Genomic DNA, 25231 nt, shown 5'->3' on the forward strand with positions numbered 1-25231 from the left:
GAAATGAGGGCCAGCTTTTCCAAGTGGCCCTCTGAGATATTCTTTTCAAGGTTCGGTGTCCTGCAAAAGCCAAGCGCGCACATACACACACACATACACTGATACACTGGTGGACATACACACCGAGAACAGGCCACACACATAATACATACGTACGCGCACGCACGCAGAGGGGGAACAGTGCGGCATTGTTCGCTCCTTCCTGAGAGTCGGCATCAGGATTTCTCTCCGTAGCCCGGTCTGTCAAACCAGAATGGACAGATATGAGGCACCGCATGTTTTCTGGCAAAGAACAGAGAAATGAAGTGCGTTCAGGTAGATCGCTTAAAAATCCGCGTACGAGTGTTTCTTGCGGGGGACGATTATTCCCCAAAGCACAACATCGTGGGGTTTATCTCCAGCGCAAGGAGATGCATAAATGATTTCACATGAGGTTCTGACATCGCGACGCATTCTTTCCCCCAGTGTTTTCGTTGTTCTTGGCTTTTAGGGGATGTCTGAAACCAATACTTGTTGGATGCAAATGCTGGACAGAAATATTCTAGTGTATTTTATAAACGGTGCCTCAGGGCAACTTTGGCTACTTTGGTATTTTCAGCATCGCTCAAGACATGAAGTCCAACGTAAAACAGTCTGAGTTTGTTTGGAGAAATAATGCTGTTCAGTGACATTAGTAGATATTCTCCAGATCTTAAAGAAATGCATCAACAGGAAACTCTGACCAGCTGCCAGCTGACACACAGCCAGGTTAAAATCAGGCAGAAATCATCAGAGCAGAGATGACTAATGACCTGTAAATGTCCCAAGATTAAGTTCATTTGACTGAAACTCAGTTTCAATAAGGGTTTAATAAAAGTAAATCTAATCTGCTTTCACTTTGCACTTATATATTCAGGACATTAAATCGGGATGAATTTTACAAAGTCAGAAACCAGGTGAGTTATGCTAACATATAAAGGCTCATATCTTTGTTGTCAACTGTGTGTTTCTTCTGTTTTTCACAGTTTTTATATTTACAACTGTAAGTTTTTACATGCTGAGGAATCATTGATTTTACTCTGTTAAGATTATTCAGAAATTAATCTGGTTATTTGTTTATTTGTTGCATAATCTGGGTACATTGCTCATCTGCATTCTGATATTTATAACCCTTAATATTTTACAACTATCTATGGCCAATCAATGAATCCCATCCAAAATTAGATGAGACAAAGATGTTGAAAGTCACATTAGTGAACCCAGTTGTTCAACCTCATCAACACGACTTGACATGAGAATTTCAGTTTTTTCCCTTTCAATTTGTGGTCAAAGAAATTTTATTTATGTATTTTGTGAAATACATAATACCATGTTTAGTTATTTACTTCTCATGTGTAAAGGTGTAGTTACTGCAAACTAATAGAGTGCGTAACAAAACATCCAGCTCACCCAACGAGACGGTGCACAATATTGTCTTGTATCGACTGAGTCAAGACGATAAAAGAGTTTCAAGTCAAGCTGCTTATCATATTGAGTCACAATCCTCATTCCAATATCAGTGTGCAGCATCGCATCCAGCTGGGATTTGAGGCTTTGACCAGCAGTTCTATTTAAAAATTTGATTGACTAGACCACCAAATGCTTCACACACTGACACACAGAGCCAGAAGGAAGATTTAAAGCAGATGCGATCCGTAACGACGTTGGCGGCTAGTCTTGGTACTTTACTATCGTTTATGCAGTTACACAGTGTTCTCACACTGAAATTCTGTTTTTATGCTTATCCTCAAAGTAAAAAGTTTAAGCAAAGTGCATTTAAACTCATTAACTTCAGTTTTGACCAGTAGAAGTAACTGTGAATGTGGAGAAGCTACGAATCGGATGCTAACCTTAGCAAGCTACGGCGTACGACTAATGCTAGCAAAGCATTCTTTTCTCAGCGATTACTTTTGTGTCATTTCTTCTTGTTTTATTTTAATGTTAGCAAAATAAAAATAAAGATTCCTGTGGGAACTTTCCATTACATTTTTCAGTTTTTCCTGTGTTCGTCCATCACTGCGGTTTGGCTTCACTAGAAAAGAGGAAAGGCCAAATTACAAAGAACAATCAGTCCTGCAGAAAGGATCTTCACCACCAACCTTGTCTCCATCAAGGACGTCTGCAGGTCTAGGGTCAGGAAAAGGTCAGCCAGCATCTCTGCAGACCTCACACGCAAACTGCTTAGACGTTTAGGTCTGTATTATGGAGCGCTGCGTGCAAAAACGGAGACGTCTTCTTCCGATCTCTCTGATGAACGCAGTGACACCTTACGGTCCGAGTGCTCAGCTGTTCCACTGTGAAACTAAATACAACCTGAAAAGTTTGGCCTGATCTAATTTGGCGTTACACTTCAGGACGCTGTGGTCAGCGCTCCTTCCCGTGAATAATTATATTTACCGACACTCTTACTCAATCCTCCTTTTTCTTTTTTTTTTTTGACATCTGACCAGAGAAGCATCTCATTTTGTTAAACTGCACAATAGAATTACATCATTTCTCATGTCTAGCAAGTGGGGGTTTTATGTTTGCTGTTTTGGCTTTTTTTTTTTTTTTTGGCTTTGAAAGCGGGGCGGTTGACTTATGACTCAGAACTTAAGGGAAGTCCAAATCATGTGGATCATCACACTATTAAAACACACTGCTGTGTGGACAAGAACAGTGGGAATATTCAGTGTAAAAAAAATAAAAAATTAAACAAGATTAATCTGTTTTGACAAAAAATATATACATATTAGAACTCCAAAGCACATTGTGGTTTGCTTGTAAAATTTCAGACATTTTATGGAGTTCAAGAACAATTAATCAAAACCTAACAGAAGTGATTCCCAAAAAAACACAAAGACAAAGCGAGGTCTTAAAAAAAAATGTCTGCCCAGGCTGGACTTTAGTCGTCACGTCGATTTGTTCCGATTGCTGTTCTTGCTCCCACGATACCAGATTTTGCAACTTCAGGAATTGGCGGGGAGGAGTTGAGATTGGCAGATGCACAGCTGTCAGAGGAACACTGCAGAGAGGGAAGTTTTGACTCAAACCTCTGAAGACTCCCAAGATGCACGCTGTCAGTGCAACAAAGGCTCAGTCCCCCCGCCCTCTGGAGGCCTGCATGTCGACACCGGCTTACAAAATAGCTCACATTTTCCTCTCTGTTTCCCAACATTTTTACTCAATCAAAGGCAAAATGAGTGAAAAATATATTTGCTGAGGTCACTAAGATTAAGATGAAACTTATGAAACTTACTTTAACGTCTCCGACGCATGGCCTGTTTTTGAGAAATATGGCTGAATAACATGCCCAAAATGAATTGAATGTATCTCAAGAAGAGTTTATTTTAATTGTTTTGGTATCAAAACAAAGGCAAGACCCTAGAGAATATGTTACAGCTCTAAAAACCATCCTGCCTGTTACGGAGGAAAGTAAATGAATATGATACACAGCTGAAATTAAGAAAAATAAAATCTATTTCCGCCTACAAATCAATATATATAGATCCTTTCAAAGCAATGCAGGTGAAATCCAAAAAATGTAGTAAATAACAATACACAGTCTGACCTTTTACTGTGCCAAGTTTCATGAAAAAAAAGTTAATCATATGAGTTTTAGAGAGGTAATACTTGATAAAAATCTAGGCGGACCTTCCAAATTAGCCATTTTGGCACAATTTGTGCCATTTGAACTTTCTCTGTTTTTTTTTCTGTAGGTTCTGTTTCAATCATTTATTCTTATCATATAATAAATGATCATTTATTAAAAATAAGTAATTACATCTAATAATTGTTTTTGGAGGTTCCTTTTAAAAATCCACATTGCATTCATTCATAAAAAGAGAAAAAAATAGACAAATTGTAATAGTCTGAAAATGGAACAGATTAACTCACAATTACATTTCAAATAGACTTATGTAACAATGAAAATGCAAATAGCAATGAAAACTAATTTGTCAAAATGATATGATCACAGGAAACATATAACCATTTGCACATTTAACACATATACACAGGATCAATCCTGTTCTTATCTTCATATTAGCATTAGCATGCAATGGTACTAGCTTAATTTAAAGCCACTCTAATGTACTGGATGTAACCCTGACCACTGGACATTACGTAACACGGTTCTGTTACTTTCAGCATGTTTTTAAAATGCTGGATTTCAACAACAAAGTGCAAACACACGACTGCTACTGACAAGTTTTCTGCAGCATTTGTTACAACCTCAGTCTGGTCTGAATTGCTAGCTAGCTACATCTAGCTAGCACAACATTTTCACTTAAGGTTGTTTTTTTTATTTTACCTGTAACGTTGACATGCTATTTCAGGTCTGTATTGTAGTTTGATGAAGAGCCAGTTGTACGCTTTACAGCTTTTGAAGGATGCCAACTAACAACTTTCTTCTTCCGTCATCGTTGTAGGCCTGAAAAGCTGTAATGCTACCAAACAATCAAAAATGTTTTTGGTTTGAAAAGGTGTACTACTACGCTGTCAGCCAAATGAGGAACAGACTGTAACTCCCCGCCGCACCAACTTGTTAAAAGATAATAAAGGTTTAGATAAGACTGGGCCTAATGCCTCCTGTTTTTGCAGAGTAATGGGGCTTCATTTCAGTTTAAGATCTAAACACTGGGCCGTTCAGTCTGTTGCTTCACGTTAACCGTTTCGTCACTTTTGAGTCTCGACTCCTCAGAAGGGTCTGAAAGTTGAATGATGTGATGTTTAGCCTGTGTTATTTGGCCTGTGTTATACTGGCAGGAAAAAGCCTACACAGCAGCACAACGGGAAAGTTTGATGATGCTTCATCCAAAGAAAACCGGGGCTGCTGTGAGCCAAATTCAGAAGAGGAAAATACGTTTTACTGACATTTCTCTAGATTAGCGAAGACATTTTCTCATATTTTTTGGCAGACTATATTTAGGTGCCTCGTGCAAAAATAAATCCCAAGAATAGAAGTGTAGTGTCTGTCCAGGTTTCCTGCTTTAGCCTGTGACCTCGTACTTGCTAATGGAGCCAGAAGTTTACTTGTAATCTTGTTTTTAGCCGAGGGCAGTGATAGTAATGGCCTTTATCTCCACGCTGACTTTGGCTAGACTGTTTCCCATAATAGATCAAACACTCCCTATCCACACTGTCAAGGCCTAATGGACACTCTTACCTGCATGACCACACATACATCCACGGTCTTGGAGGAGAAACAGCGTGTTGTTTTCCTTGCATCAAAAGAGATTCCTCATTAACGATAAAGCTTTCAACCATGTCCACCAAAACGGGGAGTGCGTTTTGGCAGAGTCACCAGAAACAAACTATGCGTGTTTTACACTCCTTTTCCCTGTGCAGAGCACAGCTCAGATCTTCTCATGCACGCGGGAACCTCCCCAGCACTCGAGCCGGTGGTAGCTGTCATCGCACCCTTCACAATAGACAGAGTGTCTCGGCCCAGACTCCACTGTCAGCAGTTTTTCTTGGGAAGTGTCCTGATTATACGCAGATGATCCGTGATGACCTACTGTGCTCTCTTTGTGTCAGTGCAGTACTGAAAAACAACAGGGAACATATGGAGAAGTGAGCAAGAGGAAAGCTGGGTCTGAAGGAGGGATTGAGATCAGCCTTACTCCGTGCCCCAACGTCCGCAGCTCTGTATTTCTTAGTCTTTTTATGCTGTTGGTTTCCACAGGTCACGGGACCCTTTTTCAGACGTTCGAATGCACATCTATTTAAACAGCATCCATAATATTCAGTCTTCATACTCCCACCTCCGTGTTCGGTATCTTTACTAGAGTAATCCTGAGCAAGTTCTTGTGAAAACACGCCGGACTCCAAGAGACTCTCATCCGACAGAGGAATGTGCTTCAATATTCATTTAGGTCTCTTTTAATGTTCTTCATCAAAATGTGAGGAACATTTTGTTCATCACATCAGCTAATTGACATTTTTCTTCTTTACATAACCAAAAAAATAACATTTTAATTGTAGTTTAATACTGAATCTTGTGTCGAGCACACAACAGTGATAAAAGCGATCTTTATTTTGCAGCATAATGATGTGTAAGTAGGGATATCTGGGATCATTTTCAGGGCATTTATTCATGTGAAAGGCTTAAACGTTGATGTAAACACTCGACTGAACCGGGGCAGCTAAAAGCGAGGCTCGCTCTGCTGTATCTATAAATTTCCACTGTTTGTCTCAGAGAATTAATGTTCTCAAGTGTAGACTCACTGCTTGCCACAGTTTAGAAAAATACTCAAAGCCCCAATACTCCCTTAAATAACTATAAGTCCAGAAAAGATTTAAGCTCTCTTCACCATAAATGTTGTTTTTCTGGAACATGCTGCGCGAGAAGGCAAACCGTCTCATGTCTTTGCTTCTTCTAAGAAAAGTTTAAAGACTCAGAGTGACCCATTTCCTACCGTAACACATTGGTGTTCCAATTTAGTAAAGGTGACCCAACGTAGGCTGACACCTGTATCCAATTAAACCCAATGACTTGTCCTTAAATAGATGCACAAATGTTAAGGTCATGAGTGATCTTTGAAAGAGTGGACACAACATGTCGAGAATCTTTCTTCCCGTGAACTCTTTACGCGACTCGATTCGTTTGGCCTCATATATACACACACTCTCTCGTAAAGTCGCATTATAATCTTCTACAGGAGCAACTTGATCCTCTCAGGCATCAACATGAACAATTACTGGAAGAATAATAATTAAAAAAAACTGCTGTAGAAGGGAGAGAAATGTCAAAGAAAGGTGACGAGAGATAGAAAGTCAGAAAAAAAAAGGAAAAACATTTCATTAGAAAAGAGAGGTCAAGTGGAAAGAAATTAATAAAACTAAATCAGGGGGTTGAAGGAGTGTAGCAGCGTAATCTCGTTCTCGTCATCAGTGCTTGTTACAGAGTCATTAGCCAGACTTTTAGACCGTGAAAACCTCCCTGAACGACACACACACACACACACACACACACGCACATAAAGTTGCTCCAGAAGCAAAGACCGTCACCCATTTCGGTTCTCATAGATTTTCCTCCTAACCATAAACTTACGATCCTACATAACTGATAACAGAAATTAGTGCTTTTCCAGGATTTCTAGACTTGTTTTCTGCCACTTATTCTGGGTATAAAATGTTACTGTGGATCATCTTGAACAGCAGTCAAGTTCTGTTACCTGAAGGTCCCACTGTAACGAAACAACCTGATGCCAAATTTAGCTGTATTTGAATTTGGTCTGGGGTCATTTCGCTGCTTTTTGTTGCCTTTGGACCAACTTTATTCCAATATCAAGACCTCTTGGACTTGTCAAATAAAATATGGAGTATCCTCAACTTAATGTAGATTTGGTAAATCATAAATTTGTGAACTACTGCACTTTATTATTGCCTGTAAGACTTCTTAAAAGAGCAGTTTTAGTGCTTAGATCCAGTTTCAGAGCCGAAAGTATAAATCTACCTAAATTTAAGGCTTTCTAGAAACAAAACGTTTGGTAAAAAGGCCTTTTTTTATGTTTCACTAAGTCTAATACGTCAAAAAGTGGTTTGGCAAATCAAATTATTAAAAGAGACATTAGTCATTTAGAAAACGGAGCAAGGACAAGAAGTCTGGAAAATAAAGCTTTTATCTAAACTCATCAGTTTAAGTAATGAAATCTGAGAATCAGTCATGTTTACAAGATTGTCTTAGTAGTTTAAGATGATTGCGGTTCCTCGTCAAGTTTTCTTGACATGTTTTTGCTTTGTGTTTTGCTTCCTATCTGCTCAAGAATGAGGGCTCAGGAAACTTCTAAGTTAGAGTGAAAAATGTGAAACACATGTGAAAGGAAACTGACAGAGAAGCGAGGCTACTCCCTGAACGTCCACAGCGAGTGACGACACACCGGGGCATGAGGGGCTTTTAACTCGGTGACGTCCGTAGCTGTCCCTGGAGGCCAGTCGAAAGCAAGACAACTGTTTGAAATCAGATAAGACGCTGGAAGTGATTCAGCAGAAATTAAAACGAATGTGAAAAGAATGTGGGCACGAGAATCCTTTAGGGATTTTACGCTGAATCGCCTCGAGTATAAGAGCAGGGGAGGAGCTGCACGTGGTTCCTAGCTGGTTTTAATTTAAAAGATTATTTTGTTGCTTTTTGGCTAAAAGGCAGGAAAGACTGGCATTAATCCTTTGTTTTTCTGAACTTTGGTTCATATGTACCCATGCTGATTTTTTTTCCCATCCTTGTTTGCTGTACAGGTCCGTAGCCAAGGAGTGACAGAGGAACTAAAGTGCCTGAGTTTACTGAATGCTCTGGACAAGGACCAGGACATCCCAGATCAGCTGGCCCAGCTCTTCGGGGAACCATGCATCAAGTTGGCCGAAGGCATCAAGGCCTACATCTCGAAGGTAGGGAACCACCGGCGCCTTCATTCGACTATTTCAGCAAATTTATCAAGGCTCAGATTCATAGAAAGGATTTTAAGACGGTTATCAGATGTCCGTCCTACGTTTGTGTATCAGTAGTTGTGTTTCCATTGACTCTTAAAACTACAAAAAAAATAAAATAAATAAATAAAAAATTGCTAAATGGAAAAATGCCAATTTTGCAAGAACTCACACTTTTTGATGAACGTTTTTGTGCTCGGATGAGGTGGGATTTTTTTTCAGTCGTATCGAAACCTGTTTTTTCGCAATATGCCAGTTTGTATGCAGGACCAAAGTGCTAATTTACAGGCATTAGCATTCTTGGACCGCGCGCAGCTAGCTCCAACAGAAGTCTCCCGGCATTGCCCAGTTCACCACAAGTTGAATTTGTCATTAAAAACTGTTGAATTGATATCTCTCTTGTGAAATTGTCAACTACAATTTCCCCAAAATTGTAGCCGTTCTCAAGTATAAGTAGCTTGTCGCGCCAACGCCTCAATAGGACGCTAACGTCTCGTCTGGTAGCTAATGGCTGCTAGCGCCTTGGCTAAAATGTGAATATTATCTCATGTAATTGTTTACATCTGTCACTGCCATGTTTTTTAATGACTTATCATGTGAACAAGGTTTTTCATGTGTGATTTTAATCACATTTCTTATCTAATGAAAACACAGCTATTCCAAAATTGTGTTTTTTCTGACATTATCAAAAAAAAAAAAGTGAAAAAGTTTTGCGCACATTTGTAATGGAAACGGAGCTTAGTGTGCAAAATGCACTGGAACACTTTATGAAATACAAATAAAAGCAGAAAGCAACGGTTTAATCCTGAACAAAAGCATGTAATTGATGATTGATAACAAGCTGATATGCACTATTAAATAAAGTTTTGCTCTGTAAAATTAGATGTTTTTGAGGCAGAAATAACTGCAGCGCGTCCAAAAGTCGCTGTCAGCTTAGTGACTATCCACATTTTCACAAATCTGCAACCCATTACTTCCCACTTCCTCACACACACACGATTTGTGATAAATGGGGCTAGTTGAAAATCTGTGGAAGCGCCGCTGAACCTTACAGAAACTTCCAACTGCGTCGGCTTTAAAGAGCCAGAAACATTCGCAAATGTTTTTCTTTCAAGTTGCTTCACATCAAAATTAAACAAAGAGCATAAGAGTCTGTATTTCATGCCTACTCTACCTTCTTATTAATTCTATCATTTAAAAGACATTAAAAAATCTTCTGTTTACAAGTTTCCACAGAGTTACAGTCTCTCCCCTAAAAAGTGCAGTTTGACCACAGAGTTGTCGTTTTATGACCCGGCCCATCGGCATTTTAATATAAAGTCGTTATCAGTGTGTGTTCGTTTGGCCGTCTCTGCAGAGCGCCCAGATTGGGACCAGATGGGTTTGGCTTTTGGGTTGCAGCTTGAGCTCCTTTTGCTCGGTTCCAGCGAGCGCAGAAAACATCTGCAGGGACCAATGCAGACCTCAGGGCGGGAGCGACTGTGCACATTTGTCACTGTAATAGAGCAACGGTCAGCTGTGACGGAGTATCAGTCATTTAAAATAAATACATATTCACACGACACAGGGGGTGGACACAGGTAAACCCAGGTGGACGGTTTTGGACAGCCAAACAAGTCTCTGGAAAATTTACATAAGTCATAACGAATGAAATAAAGTGTTTGAGTGACAGTTCACTGGAGACGTGTTTCATAAAATACCATCGTTTCTCATCCGTGGTGATGGAAACTTCAACCATCACCACGAACAAACTCGAACAGTTTGTTGATATTGAAAACTGCAGATCTGCCGCTTTTTGATAAAAAACCCCATCATTCAGTGTCGCTTTATGGGGCCTGTTGTTGTTAAAGTAATGAAAGACAGATATTGTCGGGATGAGTAATGGCTGGTGTTTGGAATCTGGAAGAGACCCGTCGGTACTCGGTATTAGCCACAGGGGGGCTCATCGTCTTAGCGTTTGTGCTCAACGGCTGCCATGTTTGTAACATATGAAGTCTTAAAACGACTCCCACATCATTTCAACATGTGCAGCGAATGGTAGCATGCAGCTAATAGACTCAAATCCCTTGAACTTTGTTACATTCTGTCATGTCATAACAACAACGTCAGCGTGTTATGTTGGGATTTCGTGAGAGGAAACACACAAAATGAAGACAATGAGAAAATGAAGCAACGTTTTTTAGCAACGGTTTCTAAAAACAACAAACAATCCAACGTTGCTGCACATTCTCAATGGGATTTAGGTCTGGACTTTGACTAGACCGTTCTAAGAGTCCCAAAGGAGTTCAGTGTTTATGTTTAACCCTTTAACTGTGAACATTTATCTTACCGTTTATCACTTATCGTGATAAATTTTTATCACGATAAGAATTTTTGGGTTTTATTTTTATTGTCACGATAAATTCCAATTAAAGAGTTTTTTTTATTTAATACTTTAAATGCTGTTACTGATTGTTAGTTTCAGTATTTTCTTCACTGTTTGTTAAATTTGACAATATGATCAAATCCAGTTAATGTGTTCAGTATAATCACACTTCTTTATGTCACTGGTGTTTTAAAGAAGCATGTAATAAATGGGGATGTTTTTTAAAAGCAGTATTTGTATTTATATATTTGTGGAGCTTTAACTGTGTCGTCGCTCTGAGAGTATTTGCAGCACAGAGTGGATTTGCCCAAAGCTGTCCTTACTTTTTGTTTTATTTCTGTCTGTTTATTTTTTAACCAATAGAAGATTTACCTAAGTGAGCTTACAGGCAGGTGTAAAACTTACTCCTCTGTGTGTGTCCGCGTGTGTGTGTGTGTGTGTGTGTGTGTGTGTGTGTGTGTGTGTGTGTGTGTGTGTGTGGGTGTGTGTGTGTGTGTGTGTGTGTGTGTTTGTGCGTGCCAGGTGTTTGCAATGAACCTGTCTGACTCTTATTCTGTCTAACTGATGTTTGCCAGTAAGGGTGGAAACTTCTTTTGAAGCCGCAGGTGAATTAGTTAGCTATTTCCTTCTTACGAGAAGTCAAACCTGGCTCGTCTCGAACTCTTGTTAATTATTACTATCACTGTCTTATGCAACTCCAGCTGCAATACAATATTTTAATAATACTATTTCTGGTAAGATACCAGACTTTTTTTTAAATGGCGGAAAAAAAGAAATCTGTTCAAAGAATAATGTAAATATAAAAAAGCGGCAGGAAAATTGTTATATTCAGTGAACAAACCCTTAAACTAACACTTTTGTTTAATCACTGTTTAATCATCTACATATTGACGTGCCAGTATTTTCCCTTTAACCTGTGTAACTCCTTCTGATGGATCAGATTATCAGAGGTGTTTTTTTTTTTTTAGTTGTGAACTTTAACTAGACCGTTCCAATTGGAGGAAAATGTAGTGTTTCCATTGGAAGTTTTTTTTATGTTGAGTCGATCCTTTAGGTAAGGATGCAAATAAGCAAACATCTTGATTTTTTGTCTTTTAACGTTGGTCAGACTTACTGCAGTTAATGGAAAGTGTGAAGTAAATGCTAAAATCAACCAAAAGTGACTGAAGCGATTTATTATGGTCTCTTTTTATTACGCCATCAAACCCGGCAGTTCAATCGGGGTGTGTGCGTTTTCCAGATTTACTCTGTCAGCACTGATGTTTTCCCAACTTAGATAATTAAAGACCGAGATTAAGTTGACATTTCTTTGTAAATGCGCCTCATTGTTTGAAACATTGTGCAACAGGTTCATTTGGATAAATTTCACATTTCTGTTTGACAAAACAGAAACATGAAAAACTATTTGCCTGAGAAAGTTTCAGTATTTCCCTTCTTTTTGCTCAGAATAAAGAAATAATAAAACTTATTCTCCTTATCTTTCTAGTCATAAGACTGCAGAACATACCAGAGTTGTTTACATCCAGCACAGCTGTATGACTGAATCCAGGCTTAATTTGATATTTGACAAGGTAGTTTATCCTTCATTTCTTCTGTCACAAACAGGAAAGCGGCTCCCTTGAGTGTGACACTGACCTCTGACCTGCTTTAAATTGGTTCCTATGAGGGTAGAAAAACTTACAGTAAGTAGCCCCGGTCAAACAAAGCCACTGCACATAATGTGCACTAAATTAGTTCAGCCTCAGGCAGCCTCTCCATCTGCTCTGGCTGCGTTCGTCTGTATAGGCACCTGGTTCTGCTTGGCTGTGACTTGTGAGATTTACTCAGACAAGCGGGGACTTTACAGTATTTGTTTTGGATGCAACCAGGAATTTATTACTTGATTCTAGTCCAAAAAAAAGAAAAAAGAAAGAAAGAAAAGGAGTCATCTTCCTTATAAAAACACATTCCTGTTGATTGCTGATGCAGGTACGATGGCGGGTTGGCCTTCAAGATGCAGATCATCACCTGAACGACGAATTCACAGTAAACCAATCCAGACACACACCAGTTGACACAAGTCATTGTGATCTTGCAGTCCGTAAGCGTGCAAACAGATAGCCATTGAATCGCATTTAGGTCATTTCTGCTGCTGAATCAGAATGAAAATGCTTGTGACTAAAGGAAGCTGCGTTAAGAGTCTCAGACACACACACACACACGCACACGCACGCACGCATACACACAGACACACACACTCTTAACCCCGCTGAGTCAGTCCAACATTTTCAGTCATCTTGTAGTAGACATCGCCAGGAGGACTTTTCCCACTTCGTCTCAGTGTCTGGACACTTAGAGCCATTTAGCTTCGTCCACCTCATTTCCTATTGCCTCCATAGAGGCACACATACACACACACACATACACACACACACATACTTTAAGCCAGTAGTGGACTTCAAAGGTTTCGGTGACTTTAGCGTACAGTTGTTCTTATAGTTGCTGTCACGTACCCAATAATAACATTTTAACAAAGCTTTTTATGTTTCAGTTATGACTTCAACATGTTAATTAGTTTTGATCTCTTAATTACATAGATTAATTTTTAATTAATCTAATTCTTTCAGAGTGAAGGTACTACTTACTTTGTGAATAGATAGAATATAAGCCATTAATTGCGATTAATTCGAAACCCTGTGAAGTTCCTAATTTGAGTTGGACAATCTGCACTTTGGAATTAGCTGTCTAATACATATATAATTTTTTTATGGTAATTTCCTTCCCCTCGGATCTCTTGACAGTTGGTCGGTTGTGGGTTATTAGTGTGTTCTGGGTCTGATTGTCCTCCCACAGGTACCAATTACCTCCATTTGCAGAGTGCCAATGGCTAAGAACAGTCGGCTCTTGTAAAAAATGTACTTAACGATCACCTTAAGCAAGCCAAAGACTTTACAAACTCAGAGCCTAAGTTTTTTGGAGTAACTGGACATTTACTTCTTTCCTTTAAAATTCTACATGAAAATGGACGTGCGTGTGTTTTTTGCCAATCTGTCCCCTTGCTAGTTCTTTGTTTTACCTTTCAGCCCTTCGCCGCCTCCTTCCTCTGGGCTCCACTTGTACGATACAATCGGAGCGCGCTGCTCCACGCCCCTCTGCTCCGCAGTGGACAGGAACGGGAATGTCTAGCGCTCCTCCTGTAGGAAAGTCAAAAACTCTTGCTGGTGAAAAACATCCAAACACATTAACGTCCAATTACCCTCTTATAAACTTTCACATGATTAGATGTTGATTCATGAAGTGGGCTTTCCTGTTGGGTCTCCTTTTTGGCGTTTATTTCCTGTCACTTGCGGAGGAAAAACATACTGTGGAGTTTACCTTTTTCTCAAATAACGTTGCGGTTGCGTTTTTAGCGTGTAAAGTCAGGTCAGCTTTTGGAGATTTCCGTGTCCTGATTTTTGTTAACATTACGTCACCCGATGAAGCCGAGATGGTGGTTAGAGCGAAGCTGGCAGACCGAGCAGGCGCCGTCTCTTTCTTTCCTTATAAAATGCTTCAGTGAAAGGCTTGGAGATGTAGATTTTCAGTCCAGGCAGAAACCTCAGTGGATTATCTGACAATCTTAGAAAGCAGTTACACAGCTTTACACCAGTAAATATCCTACACAGTAATCGTTAATGCATGACACACATGCTCCTGCATTGTTTATTGTAATGGAGCCGTTCATTCTCAAACTTCCTCACAAACGCAAGTCTCAGAGTGGCTTAAAATCAGTACAGAACAGCCGGAGATGAGATGCACTGGGGTGCGTTGTGGATGGCAAAATGTCTAAAGTGTTTAAAAAGTACAACAAAAAAAAACAGTCTTTGTGTTTTTGTAACATATTTAGACGAATGGCCATTTAATATTGGTTTTAACAATACTGTAAAGTTGACCTTGAACAGGTGAGGAGAGGTCAGTGGGCTACACAAAACATGTTGACCACATTCTTCCAGATTAACTGCTGCTGGCCCAACTCAACATTTACACAGGCTGCAAACAGATTCGCTTTGACAAGCATTAGTTGAGCCTCCTGTAAAACCAATAATAATGGACAGTAAGTCAACAACAAAACATCTGTCTTTTCCAGCAGCCATTGTACAGCACATACAGTGGTAAAACCAGCTGACCAAACATGCTGGAGCTCAGCTTTTGTTGCTAGGTGACCTAACAACTGGGAGGTTTTTGAAACGACTCATTTTACCAGAAACCAAAAAAAATAATTGTTCCCCAGGGTTTTTTTTTTTTTTTTAGTGCTTGAGGTGTTTTTAGAAGCAGTTGAGACCCAAATGGAAAAGTAAAAACATGCAAAAAGTTTCCATAATAGGTCCAAACAATTAGAAGTGTAAAAAATACTAAAATGTACATAAAATATCATTTAAAAAGTTCAGCAACAAGGTCCTGGGTTAAAATCCAGGTCCTGCTGTCTTTCTGCATGGAGTTTTATCATAATTAAAAAAATATATAAAAAATCAGATCACCAACTATTTTTCCAGCTTAATTAGCACACTACACACACATATCATACATATTATTAAAACAAACTCAGCATTTTAAGTCTGTTTAAACCTCAGTCATTTAGTTTGTTGGTCTAACTGTAGATTTGCGAGTGATCACCTGTTTTTGGCTGAGATGAGCCTAAGATGGGTTTAACTGAGGAAATGTCTGGTCTAAACTAAATGTGACATTCCAGGAAAAGAACCCCACCGACTCAGCTGCAGCGGGATCTGGTCGTCTCACCATCATGGAATCCCCCATGAAATCTGCTGTGGAGCAGGGCGCGCTCGAGTAAAACGAAGTAGAAATGAAATAGAAGTGGACACAGAAATATGATAATGACTCAAAACGTACCAGTAAAAATCCATCCAGGACGGGTTGAGGATTTAGAAATAGAACATCCCAAATATCTTGGAGCTGACAAAATGTCTCCATGTATAAGTCACTGGTGTCCTCATCATTTCCAGAGATAAAAAATTATTTTAGACATAAATATGTTATAGTGGTTTAGGGAAAAACTGGATATTAAACTTTGACAGTTCTGTTTTTCACTTGACTGTATGTCTGGATTTAATAATTTCTTCAACAGAGTTGTAAAAACTTTGTTTGGTCTCAATAATTGTTTATGGTGTCTGCACTTACATAGGGCTTGGAAGTCTGGTCGTGAAATGTGATATAGGAGAAGCTCACTGCTGAACAGCAAGCACGGTTTCAGATTCAAGAACAGTGCTTAGGTGTGTTTATCATCTGACCTTACAGGAAAGTTCAAAGTCTTTTGTTAATATTTAACTAATTACAACCGTGTTTCTCACTCCCATTCAGTAACAACATCCAGCACGTGCAAGAATTACCAGAGGCCTTTGAGTCGGAGCCATAAAACTGCTCAGAATAAAAAGTATGCACAGCCTCTGACCTGCACTGTTAAAAAAAAATAAAAAGGATAATTGTGAACAGTGTCCTTTTGAACAGGGAAGTGAACTCCACAGATAACTAAAGCATCCAGATGCTTACATTAGTAGAATCTGCTTACCAGACGACCTGCTGGGTAACTCACCGCAGGTGTCACCGTCTTTAAGGGGCGGGGACGAGTTTGTGTTAAACTTAAAAGGAAAGTGGAATCACGTTGAGCAGAAATGATGACTGCCAGCCTAGATTGAAACATTAAAGAGAACACAGTCAGTCAGTCTCCAGACGAGCCTTTGGAGATGGTTGTGTGACCTGTGTGGCTCTCCGCCTGCACAGTGATCAGCTGATAGTACCTGAATAACATCAACGATCCAGTCGGTTTACACAGGCCAGTTCACTTTCATGGCGAACAATGCTCCACCTCAACAAGGTGTCATTTCTAGCTGATCTCCTGGCTTAAAAAAGAAAAATCGCCCCACCAACTTATGGGTCAATTCCCCCTTTTGTCTCATTATGTTTTTTTGCTGAGAAGTGAGCACTGATTCTCAATAGCATTGAGGTCCGGGGAGTTTTAAGGACACAGCTCCAAGAGTTTTGGTTTTTTACGATGCTTGAGTCACTTCATCATCACTTCCACCTCATTACATGGTGCTCCATCATCTCCAAAATGTGTCTGAATTGTCAAAGGAATTGTCTCTTGGAGGTCATTTTGACCGCCCTCTCAATTTTTGGCAGTGCTCTTTGGTGGACTCGTCAGAAAGTCCACTCCCTTGGACGAGAATCAACCCCACACATGGATTGTATCAGGATGCTTTACTGTTGACACGACACAGGGCTCATGGCATCACTCATCTGCTTCAGACAAATGATTTTCCAGATGTCCCAAACAGTCAGGAGAAGGATTTATCAGAGAAGATAACTGTGCAGGAGTCTTACTCGGTTTATCCTCGCGCTGGCTGATGAATTTCATTCTGCCATCTTTTGGATAGAAACTGCTTTTCTGATGCCCTGCTGTACAAAAGTATTCAATTTATTTTACGTGCAGAAGCATCTGCGACTGCCAGCCGTCAGTGTTGCGTAAGTTCGGTGCTGACAGCAACAAGATTGTGTGGGGGTTATCTACAGGAAGAGGGGATTCTGGCACTTTCTTGGATGCCTTGCACCCGTCTTCAGTACAACTAAACCATTTTACTCTAAGGTTCTTTCCCATGTCTTTGTTGGTGGTCCATTTTGGTAAGACAATTTTAGAAGATTGAGATTTGGTGACTGTAGATGCCACTGGTGTACAGTGAACTTATTGTCATGCTCAGAATCAATAAACATGATTGATTCGGGTGTGCAGGTAATTTCTAGCAAGTCTCCTAGCTGGATTAAATCATGGCTTTGTGATTGGCTGATTCGCTATTTGGGTCAACGAGCATTTGAACAGGTGGGTCTAATAAAGTGGGTTGCAAATAACCCGGTGCCAGAGTGAGGCGGGTTCTACGCCGAGGTCTAGTTTTATGTAGATTCTGTCCACTGATAAAATGTGTGGCGTGCTTGGACATACAGTCCTGCTGGCTCGTGTTACTTATATAAAGTCAGAAAAAAGAGAACAGAAAAAAAGGAGAGAAAAAGTGGTAACATGAGATTGAGGGAAAATAAGCTAATAAAAGCTGGCGTTAAACACTTTTGGCTCAACGCTGACTACATAAAATATGACTTTGCATGTCCCTCAGCAGAGCACGCGCAGGCCATAAACATGCCCACAAGCTGCAGCTAAGAGTGAGCGATGATGTCGATGACGGCGATCATGTGACAAACGTGTGACGACGATGGACGAAGACGATGGTGGTGACATGGATGTCTGGCGTTGGGTGACGAGGCTGGTTGCCGAATGTCGCAGACCACCGCTGCTGATGACAGTGAAGGGAAATGTGTTGACAATCACAGATTGGGAAATAAAGAGACCCTTAGTGGAGAAACGGAGTGGAGGAATAACTGATATGATTTATGGAAAAAGAAAGTAAAGGGACGAAGAACGAGGGGCGTCTCCACCAAATCCGATTGGGATGCAACAGACAGGAAATCCATGAGAGATGGAGACGGGGAAAAAAGTTTGAAAACTGGGGTAGAAGTAAAGAAAAGAGAGGTGGTCTGCTTAAAGTTGAACAATGTACTTATTCAGTTGTAAACATCCTATGTACAAGTTATGAATGATCAGCCTTAGTTTGAGTTTTTCACTTTGACCGTTTTCCAGAAAAGGCGACGGAGTTTCTGGTTTGGTCCTTCTTCACACGGAGGGGTTTGAATTTCCATCTGTGGCCGTGGCAACAAACTGTCTTTAGTCTTCTGCAACCCATGTGGTAACTTCAGTAAAACAACTTTGGTCTGGTTTTCATACAAAACCGCCTTGAGGGGTTGGTGAGGATGACAGCTTTGGGCATCTCGACTTCCAACTATTTTTCTTGAAAGGTTTTTGGACGTGGGGCTCCACATAATTGCCTCTTTGTGTTCCCGTTTCTCCCCCCTCAATTCGGCAAGGAGACGATTTGGCCTCAGAAACAGTTTTTAAAGATAATTTTTCAGTGTGAAAAAAGGCAAGTGGAGTAAAATAACAGGAAATGAAGAGAAACTCAATTGATAGTATCAAAGATTTATTTGCAACTTGATTAAAGAAAAAAAGATACAATTTTTATTTCTCAAAAATGCCAACTGTACTGTTAATTTCACCCCCTCTGCCTGCAAAAAACCCCCATTTAGGTCATTCTCCTTTACATCAATTTAACTCTGCATTTAGCTGAATGCTTAATACAATAATTACCCAGATATTAATAGTTATTCATTTCTACTTATTCTGAACAATCCCACTTCCCTATGGAAACATGTCCAGCTCCATCAGAGTCCTCATGGCTGTGTGCTCAGTCCTCTACTGTTTCCTCACCACACTGCAGTAAATATGAAGAAAGAACGTTTCGGCCAAATTCTCCTTGCAATAGGATCTGTTTAGCTTGCATCCGCTTGAATTTGGGGTATAATTTGTGGGTCTTTCAGGCAAATGAAAGCCAAAAACCTCCTTCAGAACACTGCAAAGGAACAGCTGTTCTCGGCAGTGAACGCTGAATCCATCTCAACTGTCTGCCCTTCTGGGAAAACACAAGCTCAAGCTCACCAGTAAGGAGGTGCAAAAGAGTTGAAAGCCCAGCGAGAGAGAGAAACAGAGAAATGAGGATAAACAACCTGAACTGAGGCAGTGCAGTCGTTCAAACTCTCTCTTCCTCCTCCGTCTTCTCGTCTAAAGAGCAGAGTCACAGATACTCACCTGCTGAGAGGAGCGGCCGGCACAGCTGCTCTCACACTGTGGCTGGAGTGATGGATGGCGCTCAGGGATGCGGCTGAGAGGAACTAAATGTGGCAGGAATGCGTTCAAGGTCTCGCTCATGTGTCCTCTCCCCGGTTTTGGCTTCACTCTTCAACTTCTCTTTTTTTTTTTTTTTTTTTTTAGACCTGGCTGTTTCATTCCTGACAAAAACCAATTCCTGGGTGTATTTTAACAGCAGTGATAAGGGGTGATGTGAAATGCCTTGCTGCTATAGTGGCTGAGCAGCAATTACTTTGCCAGAGGAAGAATGTTGCCTCCTCTTCGTTGGGTTGAAAGGGTCACGGCCTTCACCCCTGAGCCAGTTCACCTTCAGCAGAGCAAAGGAATGATGGAATTTACCTTTTAAGTTTAGGGAGGCCGGGGTTAAATCAGGGCTAGAGGTTAAGCCAAACAGACCCCGGGATCTGAAAATTAACCTAACGATGTTCGTTGGTCTAGTTGTAGCTCTTCCAAATGGGATTTTCGTCCATTGAAACAAAGCAAAACCGCATCATCCTTCCTGTCCAGTGCTCCTGTCATTGTTTCAAGACAGACTTGTTTAGAAAATACTAAAAGGCAGCAAACAATGGTGATGGTTTTCAGATTATATCAAAGCTGATGGATACATGGTTGCAAGTCTTCTGTTATTCACCAGCTTTTTATGTATAGCGATTTGTTTAGAATCTTTTGCAGCTTCCCTTTTCTGGATCCCCACAGCATGACTCTCACACCACCATGTTTCACCATGGGAACAGTGTGTTTGGTTATGCGCAGGCTTAGTTTTTTTTGAGTACATATCTGTATAGTGTTTTGAAGGATGTAGGTCAAAATGCTCATTTTTGCTCTGATTCTTCCAGGTGCATGCTGCGTCTCCTGCACGGCTTGCGGCAAAATCCAAACATGGCTTCTTATGGTTGTTCCCATCCTCAGTGTTTGGTCAGGGTAATGTTCTCTTAGGGTGCTTTCACATTAGTCCAGTTTAGTCTGCTTTAATCAAACTCTGGTCTGTTACCCCAGAAAGTCCGGCTTGTTTGGGGAAGTGTGAATGCGCAATCGATCTCTGATCTGGACCAAACGGTGAACTCTGGTCCGCCTAAAAACCCAGGTTTCGGTTCAGTTGATGTGAACTCTGGTGTGGTTCGAATACATATGTGAATGCCAAGCATACCCGAGAACTCACAAAATGCAGGAAGCGGACTACAGTGCAAGGCATTCTGGGTATTCTCAACCTAAATAAATATGGTAGAGAGAGAAATGACTCGTGGTCTTTTACCAAAGATAACTGGGTAAAATTTGACTCTACTCCATTTTTGTTTACATTTTGAGAGGAAGGAAGAAATTCCTTTTCTTGGAGGTATTTATGTTGTTTCCTTCAACGGTTCTTGGTGCAGCGCCACCACAGGCGAGGGGAGGAACTGGTCTTTCGAAGGGTTTGGTTTGTTTGACACAATGCAGCATGAAAGCAAAACGCTCCAGATGAAAATGTAACAAATGCTGCAACTTTGTTCCACAATCTAACAACATCTACCAGAATATCAGGTGTGAAAACACCTTTAGAAACCTCCAGGTGCTTCAGAAAACAGCTGGATAGTTCCCACATAGCACTTCCTTGCCTTGGATTGATTTAGGGGTATCCTAGTAAAAGGGGCAGACTGCCACACTCTTCACTGTTTTAACTCTGTGTCCTTTTCCTTCCCTTTTGCAATTTTGCACCACTTTTCAAAGGTCTGTTATATGGTGCAGGCTCTTATCTGCAGGATCGCCTCGACGATGACAGAAAGCACTTTAAAAGCCCACCAAGTGTCATGAGGTCAGGAGCAAAATGGCTCGTCAGTTCCTCTCTTATTTAAACCAACAAGCTTCTGAAGAGCGTGTTAAAACGTGAAAAATTTACTTTTAACAGTCAGAGGCTGCAGTTCATCCACGCCTGCCAGCAGATTCATCTTCATGCCTGCGGTCTGCTGATGAGGAGCATATGATGCCAAAAGGTTAGCCGACGTGTTTTCATCTAATCAGGTGCAGCAGAGACGCTCCGTTGGTCCCACCTCGCGTGTGGGTGTGTGTGTGTGTGTAGTGGTGGCGTCGTATCATTGAATCTGCTCCCTCTTGCGAGCGGTGATGTCACAGCAAATATTTGGCTTCGGACTGCTGATTCAAAACAGGTGTTTAGAGATGGTTGGGCCTGCGGTGCGAACAGACAGTTTGCAGGTTTAAACTTTCGAGAGGCTGCGCGCCGCATGCCGCGTAGCGCCGGATCGCTCTCGCAATAAATCAGCGAGTTTCGTAACGCGGGGCAGAACTTTGAAGTCCAAATCGAGAGCTCGTACTCTGCGGGTCTTTTAGCGTGCCTGATTTAATTCGAGAAGCAAATAAAAACGAAGTGCCTCGTCCTCTTTCTGAATTTGACCTGGCTCTTATCTTATTTTGATATTGCTCTGGAAGAATCCGACTGGACTCATTCGTCTCTCCCTAGGCTTGATATGTCTGGCACATGAAAGGCCTCAGTGTTTCTCAAGTGTAACCGTTTGAAATCGGTGCTAAAACTGATCTTTTATTCAGCCCTCCGCTCCTTTCCTCCCTTAAAGTTTCCCTGACTTCATCTGGTAGAAAAACGCAAATCTTCCACAACTTTCCATCTATGACATTGCGACGGAAGAAGCCGCAGCGCATAAAAGCAGCAAAGTTCAAGGTGTTTTTATTGAGCAACTGCAGTAGAGGATGATGGGATACGTTTTTCTAAGCTTCGTATCAGTGATCAACATCACAAGGCTTGCTTGGATTTTAAATGAAAACATGTTTTTCTTCGAAACGCCCAGAACTTAATCCGATATTATTGTAAGGAGAAAGAGACCAACTGTTTCTCAAAATCCCCACAAAGTGTTTTCCATCCAAATTGGATGAAGTTACTCATTTGCACTCTAAACTTAGTGTGTGTGTTTTTTTTTTTGTTTTTTGTTTTCTTAATGTAGAAGTTTCAAAAGAATGCTCTTTGCTTCAGGGTTTAAGATCCAGCTGTAAAAAAAAATTATCTATAAAAATAATCAGAAAAGGGGGTTTTAGCGTTCTGAATGAATAGGATATTATTAATTTACAAGCGTCTAACGGAGGTTTCAGACACATGAGTCACATTTAATCATCGAGCATATGAGCTTTCTGCCTCTTCAGGGGTTTTAAAGTTTGGTGAGTTCTGTCGGCAAAATTTCGAGGCAGAAAGGACCCTTTGATTCACTCAGGCAACGTCAAAGACTCCTGAATCAGCATTAGTCAGAGCGTTTTGCCAAAGAAGCAGTGAGCTGTCACTGTATTGTTAGATCATTAGCTGCTTTGCTGAATGTTGTATCTGTTCCCAAGACATCAGACACAGCAAGCGAAATACCCAAAAGGGACAATGAGTGCTTGCTCAATAGTCAGAGTAGCTTCAAGGCGAACGATAAGTCAACGGTTTGATGCACCTTTATCTTCGGTCGTTTGATCCGCGACTCTTTGTTTTTGCTCCAACAGAGTCGCCGTGAAATTTTATAGACGGTATCTGGACCTACATGTAAGACAGTAAATGCTCAGACAGACTGGAGTCTGTGCAACGTTTAGCTTCAGTTTGCAATAATAACGCCTGTGAAATGTCTAATTTGGTCCACACGCACAATGCGGTCCAACAGCTCAAAAATGCACCGTTTTGTACATTTTACAGTTTTGGTTTGGCCTCATGCTTGACTTTTTTCAGGTAGCAAGTCATGCAGGAAGCTTTATTCAGATCATGTTACAGCTGATAAAGTTTTTAGGCCCTTGTACCCACGTCCAGGTCAAGTTCCCCTTGGCCTGCCAAAACAAGCAACTGCTTACAAAAAAAAATGCTTGTGGGGATACGACATCTTGATGTAATCATTGGTAAAACAGGGCGACGTGTAAAAGTAAACACATGGTTCCACTGGTTCCCCACGTCTAATATTTGATCATTTCCAGGGTGTAGTTTGAAATGAAGTGTTGATGATGACGGAGACGGACACGGTGACGTCACAACGACGAAACTTTATGTTTCTTTCCGTCTTTGTGTCAGATTAGCAAACACGTAGTTTCATCTGATATTTGTGTCTGGCCAAACGAAACGCGCCGGGGCCCCCGAGGAGCACGTTCTTATCTTACCCTGCGCTCCAGTCGACTATTGAAAACCAAATGTCAGTCACTGACATGCTGTTTACACACACACACACACACACACACTTTCCGGGTGGGGTGGTGGTCTGCGGTGTTGTTAGTGATTTCCAGCTGATAGGCAAACACAAAAGCCCTGTGTCTGGCGTCGACCACCCTCTTTTCTCTTTTTTCCTTCCATTCATCGTTCAGGCTAAGTTCCTGTCCGGCAGCCTCCTCTAACATTCCTCCATCTTTTCTCTGGACCTCTTAACTCCACCAGCTTTTCCTTAGCATCAAAAACAGCAGCACAAGAGGCTTCTTGTGTTGTCACGACTGATGTATTAAACGCTCTCTCCCAGACTCATCTGTTGGGGAATTTCCCCGGCGCATTTTTATCCCCCCACAGATGAACAACTGTCTAACGTTTTATATGTGTGCAGCATTGAGGCAGTCGGATTTTTATGTAGCACGTGTTCGGCTTTAATTCGTGACGCATTACTTGGAGTCAAATGGGACTGGACTTCTCAGCCAAAATTCGACAAAAAATAAAGGAAAATGCGTGATTTAGTTTCAGGTTTCAGTCAGTCTACAGTTCTTTGTGAAAGTCTCCAGAAGCTTCCAACGTATTTTACGTCTTATGTCATAAACCAACACAGGACAGCAAGTAGCTGTGAAGAAATCAAAAAGTGGTTGTTAAAAAATGTACTGAAAATATAAACGATGATTTGTGTTTAGCTCCCGATATTATGACACCCTTAAGTAAAATTTTATTCAGCCATTTGCTTTTAGAAGGCAGCTAATTTGATACTGGTTTAAATTAGAGATGTGTGAATCCATGATTTGATTCAGAAACAATTTCAGAAAGAAGTTTTTCTATTCAAAACAGTCTAGAGATAATGTTTAAATGTGGCTGACGAGAGAAAAAAACTGTAAACATTTATGTTTAAAAATGTATAAAGTTCCCTACTTTAAATATAAACTGATAAAATTTGACACAATTTGTGCATTAAAATTGCGTAACTTAAATGACCAGTGTTAGGTTAGCTTAATTGCCCGGCGTTTTCCTAATAGAAAATAATCAAAGAATTATTCAAAATATAATTTTACTAAAACAAACTAAGACTAGAATAATTTTTTGAGCATTTTGAGTGGATTCAGAATGCCCAGGAAATGTCATTCACTACAGAATAGATTTTTTTTCCGCACTTCTAGTATAAAGACAGCTAAATACGGAATACTATTAGAGTAATAACAGTGAATAAGCAGAATCATGAAGGCCGACAAACACATCAGACGGATCAGAACAAGGTTTTCTGGTCAAATGAGATTAGAGTTCCTACCTTTGAGAAGTGAAAGTAAGGGACGCTCGAGTCGTCTGACTCTCATGGGGTAGGCTGCCCGCAGCAGGGGTATGCTTTATTTATTTATTTATTTATTTATTCAGGAAATCCAATCAAATCCAAATTATTTATCAAGCAAATATAAAAAAAACAGAAGCTCAGCCAAAGTGATGTGCAAAGCAAACAAATCGGGGAATAAAAGTCAAAACCTAA

General features: G+C 40.5%; 1 protein-coding gene across 1 annotated transcript in view; it reads left to right on the forward strand.

Annotated features, from left to right (window-relative positions):
* LOC106964783 (tumor necrosis factor ligand superfamily member 10-like) overlaps positions 1–25231 on the forward strand; it is a 71247-nt gene that overhangs the window by 22415 nt on the left and 23601 nt on the right. Inside the window, exon 2 of the mRNA XM_015060478.1 lies at positions 8236–8385. Coding sequence (XP_014915964.1) covers positions 8236–8385 — 150 coding nt within the window. The remainder of the gene's footprint in view (positions 1–8235; positions 8386–25231) is intronic.

This window comes from Poecilia latipinna, unplaced genomic scaffold, assembly GCF_001443285.1.
Source record: "Poecilia latipinna isolate Pla-1442-1.1 unplaced genomic scaffold, P_latipinna-1.0 Scaffold1719, whole genome shotgun sequence".
Lineage (NCBI taxonomy): Eukaryota > Metazoa > Chordata > Actinopteri > Cyprinodontiformes > Poeciliidae > Poecilia > Poecilia latipinna.